At 42.8% G+C, this 3294-nt stretch overlaps 1 protein-coding gene across 4 annotated transcripts in view; it reads right to left on the reverse strand.

Annotated features, from left to right (window-relative positions):
- Positions 1-765, reverse strand: part of LOC102676514 (neo-calmodulin-like) — a 56974-nt gene extending 56209 nt beyond the window's left edge. For 2 of the 4 annotated variants that reach the window (XM_031510806.1, XM_006616427.2), the window contains exon 1: positions 337-764. In XM_031510806.1, the coding sequence (XP_031366666.1) occupies positions 337-375 (39 nt within the window). In that variant the 5' untranslated portion in view covers positions 376-764. Of the gene's footprint in view, positions 1-336 lie in introns of all 4 variants that reach the window. The other 2 variants (XM_006616425.2, XM_006616428.2) reach the window with 2 other exon arrangements.
- Between the last annotated feature and the right edge of the window lie 2529 nt (positions 766-3294).

Below are 3294 nucleotides of genomic sequence, written 5' to 3' on the forward strand. Positions count from 1 at the left end.
AGAAAAAAGGAAAAAAGAAAACCGATATTTCTCCGATTTTCACCGAATCTTCNCCTAAATCGCCATGATATATATCCGAGATATCTTTACCACGATAACAACGAGCGAAGCGAGAAACCTGATTCATCCTGATTCAATAAATTTCCCGATCGAAACGAAGGTTGGAACGGACGTTCGTATCGTGAACGTTCTGGAAACGCGTTCTCGACGACGCGATCGTTATCGCGCCACGGATCGAGCCAATCGAATTTTCCATCGCGGACGGTCAACGCAAGGAATGAAGAAGAATGGAACAAGAAACAAAAGAAGAAAGAAGAGGCGTGATAATTAACTTACCCGTCGCATGACGCGTAGCGAGAACGACGACGTCTTCATTTTGGTGGTAATCCTGGCAGGCTTGCACGCGTCTGGACGATGGTTCCGGCCCTCTCTGGTCCGCTCCGCTCTCTTCCACGCCGACGACGCGACGAGGTCCAGGCAATGCGCGTCTGTGGAGGACGCCAAGGATCTGGCGTGGGTGGGGGAGGGTGCACACGGAAGGAGACTCGCCGCCCTAAGAGAGCCGTCAGGGGTGGCTCGAGGCCGCAACTACAGGTGGTCGCGCGTTGTCAAGCCAGGCCTTGCCGCCGATGTTTCGTCGGCTCCGTGTTCCGTTACGCACGCTCGTCGTGCACGCGAGAAGAGGGGCGCGGGCGCACGATCCACCGCCACGGATCCACCTTCCTTCCACCGATTTCGAGAGGAAACAGGGTTCGAGGGCTGCACTCTCTTGTCCCCTGTCTTGTCACCGTAGAGAGAGAATTCTTTCCTCGCGAGAGAGAGCGAGAGTTCAGCGAGGAGGAGAGAGGAAGAGAGAGAGAGAGAGAGAGAGGAAGAGAGGAAGAGAGGAAGAGAGAGAGATACGTTTTTTTCGGGAAGAAGAGAAGGGAGGACGAGTATTTGGTTTAATAGACGTCGAAAGAAAGGGTTGCACACGGAAGGACGTTGACGCGGCTCTGGGCTGAGTAGCGTCTGACCGGCTGTCCCGTCTAGCTGGTCTCCGTGCAGCCGAGGTGGAGCGAGGAAACCACCTCGGTGCTTTCTCGCGCACGCTCGTCGCGACGCCATAGCGACGTACCCCAGGGCCGCGCCTACTCTACGAACGCCTAGACCACAAGTGCCAAGGTCACAGCTATTCCAAGGCCATCGAGCATGCACTACGTCTTCCACTCCACTCGCCTCCAATCTTCTTCGTCGTCCAAGGATTTTCTCCATTACTCCCTTATATATATTATATATCTTAATAAAAACTACTCGTGTATGGGTTTCTCTTTTTTTTTTTTTTTTTTTCCTTCCTCGAGGATACTCGTTCTTCGAGTTTCTTTGGAAGGAGAGATCTAGACGGTGTGTCTTCTTTCGAGAAGAATCCAGAAATATTGTCCTGCGTTTGGGATTCCTCCCTTGGAATTATTATTCTTTCGCTTCGATCGCGTTCCTCAAAAGGATGAGTTCATGGATGATTCGAATAATATTCGAATAATATTCTTTAAATATTTATGAGGCATTTTTATCGCCTCGGTCAATTGACGACGACGCCTCGAACGTACGAACGGACGCGTAGTCCTTCGATTCGTTCCCTTTGTTCTTCCCCCCTCCTTCCCTCGTTTTGTGCTTGTGCGGGTGAGACGAGGAACGATTCGAACGGGTTGATATTACGTTCGAGACACCCGCGTAAAAGAATAATCGGCGAAACGACGCAATATTCGAACTCGTTTCCATCGCGGCCTCGTGTTTACATTTCTCTTTTGTGTTACACGCACGACGGTCGACGAACCACTGAGGTTTCTGCCAGCCAATTTATTTTGTTGACATCGATTTTCCTAGAATTTCTTCTACCGAGAATTTAATCGCCTCCGAGCGTTTTTCGAACGAACGCTTCGAAATATAAATAAATATATCGCGCAATATCTGTTTCCGAGAAAATTCAAGGAATAATAACAAACGGCAGTGAAGCGCGCGTGTATATGTGTATATACAATACAAGAGACGCTCGAAACCGTATTATCTCTCTCTAATTAACACAAAAACATTAACACGTGTCGGAATTTATGATTCACCGTTGAAATTACGAGGACAGTTTTTTAGAAATTGGTTGAAAACGAATATGCGATTGGCCTTCGTCGTCTCGTTTCGTACATGAAATATTCATTTCCTTCTGTATCTCGACCCGCCCACGCGTAAACGTATTCCTTTCTTTCTACCATATTATTTTATCGTCCGGATGCACCGTTCGAACGATGTATCGATACATCTCTCCAATTTCGAATTTCGTTAATTCCTCTTGTTCGTTTCGTCTTAGTCGCTCCTCCCCTTGCAGACGTTTTATTTAATTACCGGTTTGCTCTTCTTTGAAAACGCGGTAAATTTCGTATTTCAATAGGACAGGAAAATAAATTGCATTGGCCGCGCTCACTGCACCCTTTATTTGCGTCACTGCTCGCGCGGTTCATCCCTATTGATCCGTATGCCAATTCTATTGATCGGTGATTTATCGCCGTACCGCTTTTTATTTCTACCCTCTCTTTCTTTCTCTCTTTCTCTCTCTCTCTTTCTCTCTTTGATCTGAGAATCGTCAATTAACGTCATCAGAAATTTTGTTCGAAGAAGAGAGAGAGAGAGAAAAAAAAAAAGAAAAAAATATCAGGGAAACGATATTTATTCGTTCACGAGAGAAACGCAAAGTTCTCATCGAGATTATTTCTTCGGGTATTTCAGGTGGAGTGAAAGCGAGGATAAATTGGCTGAAAAATATTGAAGCGTGATTAAAGGTTCTCTTTTACTATTGTTAAAGATTTATTTCATAATATTACACCAACAACTATTATTGAATTTTTATATAATAATAATAATAATAATAATAATAATAATAATAATAATAATTAATAATAATAATAATTAATAGATAATAATAATAATAATAATAATCAATAATAATCAATAATCAATCAATCAATCAATAATAATAATAATAAAGACAATAATAATTCTTTTTTTTTTTTTTTACTGCATCGAAAAATACGAATGAACGCTTACATACATATATTAATTAATTGCAATGTCTTACAATTAATGTAATAATAGCCTAAAGACGCGACGCGCATTAGAAAATATTTCGACATTATCCGCCATATATATATATATAATTTTTTGTATATATATGTATATATATTGAACTATATATATCATTTCTTTTTTTCTCTGTTCTCCGTTCACCGCTTTCTTCTTCTTCTTCTTCTTCTTCTTCTTTTTTTTTTT

This window comes from Apis dorsata, unplaced genomic scaffold (genome assembly GCF_000469605.1).
Source record: "Apis dorsata unplaced genomic scaffold, Apis dorsata 1.3 scaffold_263, whole genome shotgun sequence".
NCBI lineage: Eukaryota > Metazoa > Arthropoda > Insecta > Hymenoptera > Apidae > Apis > Apis dorsata.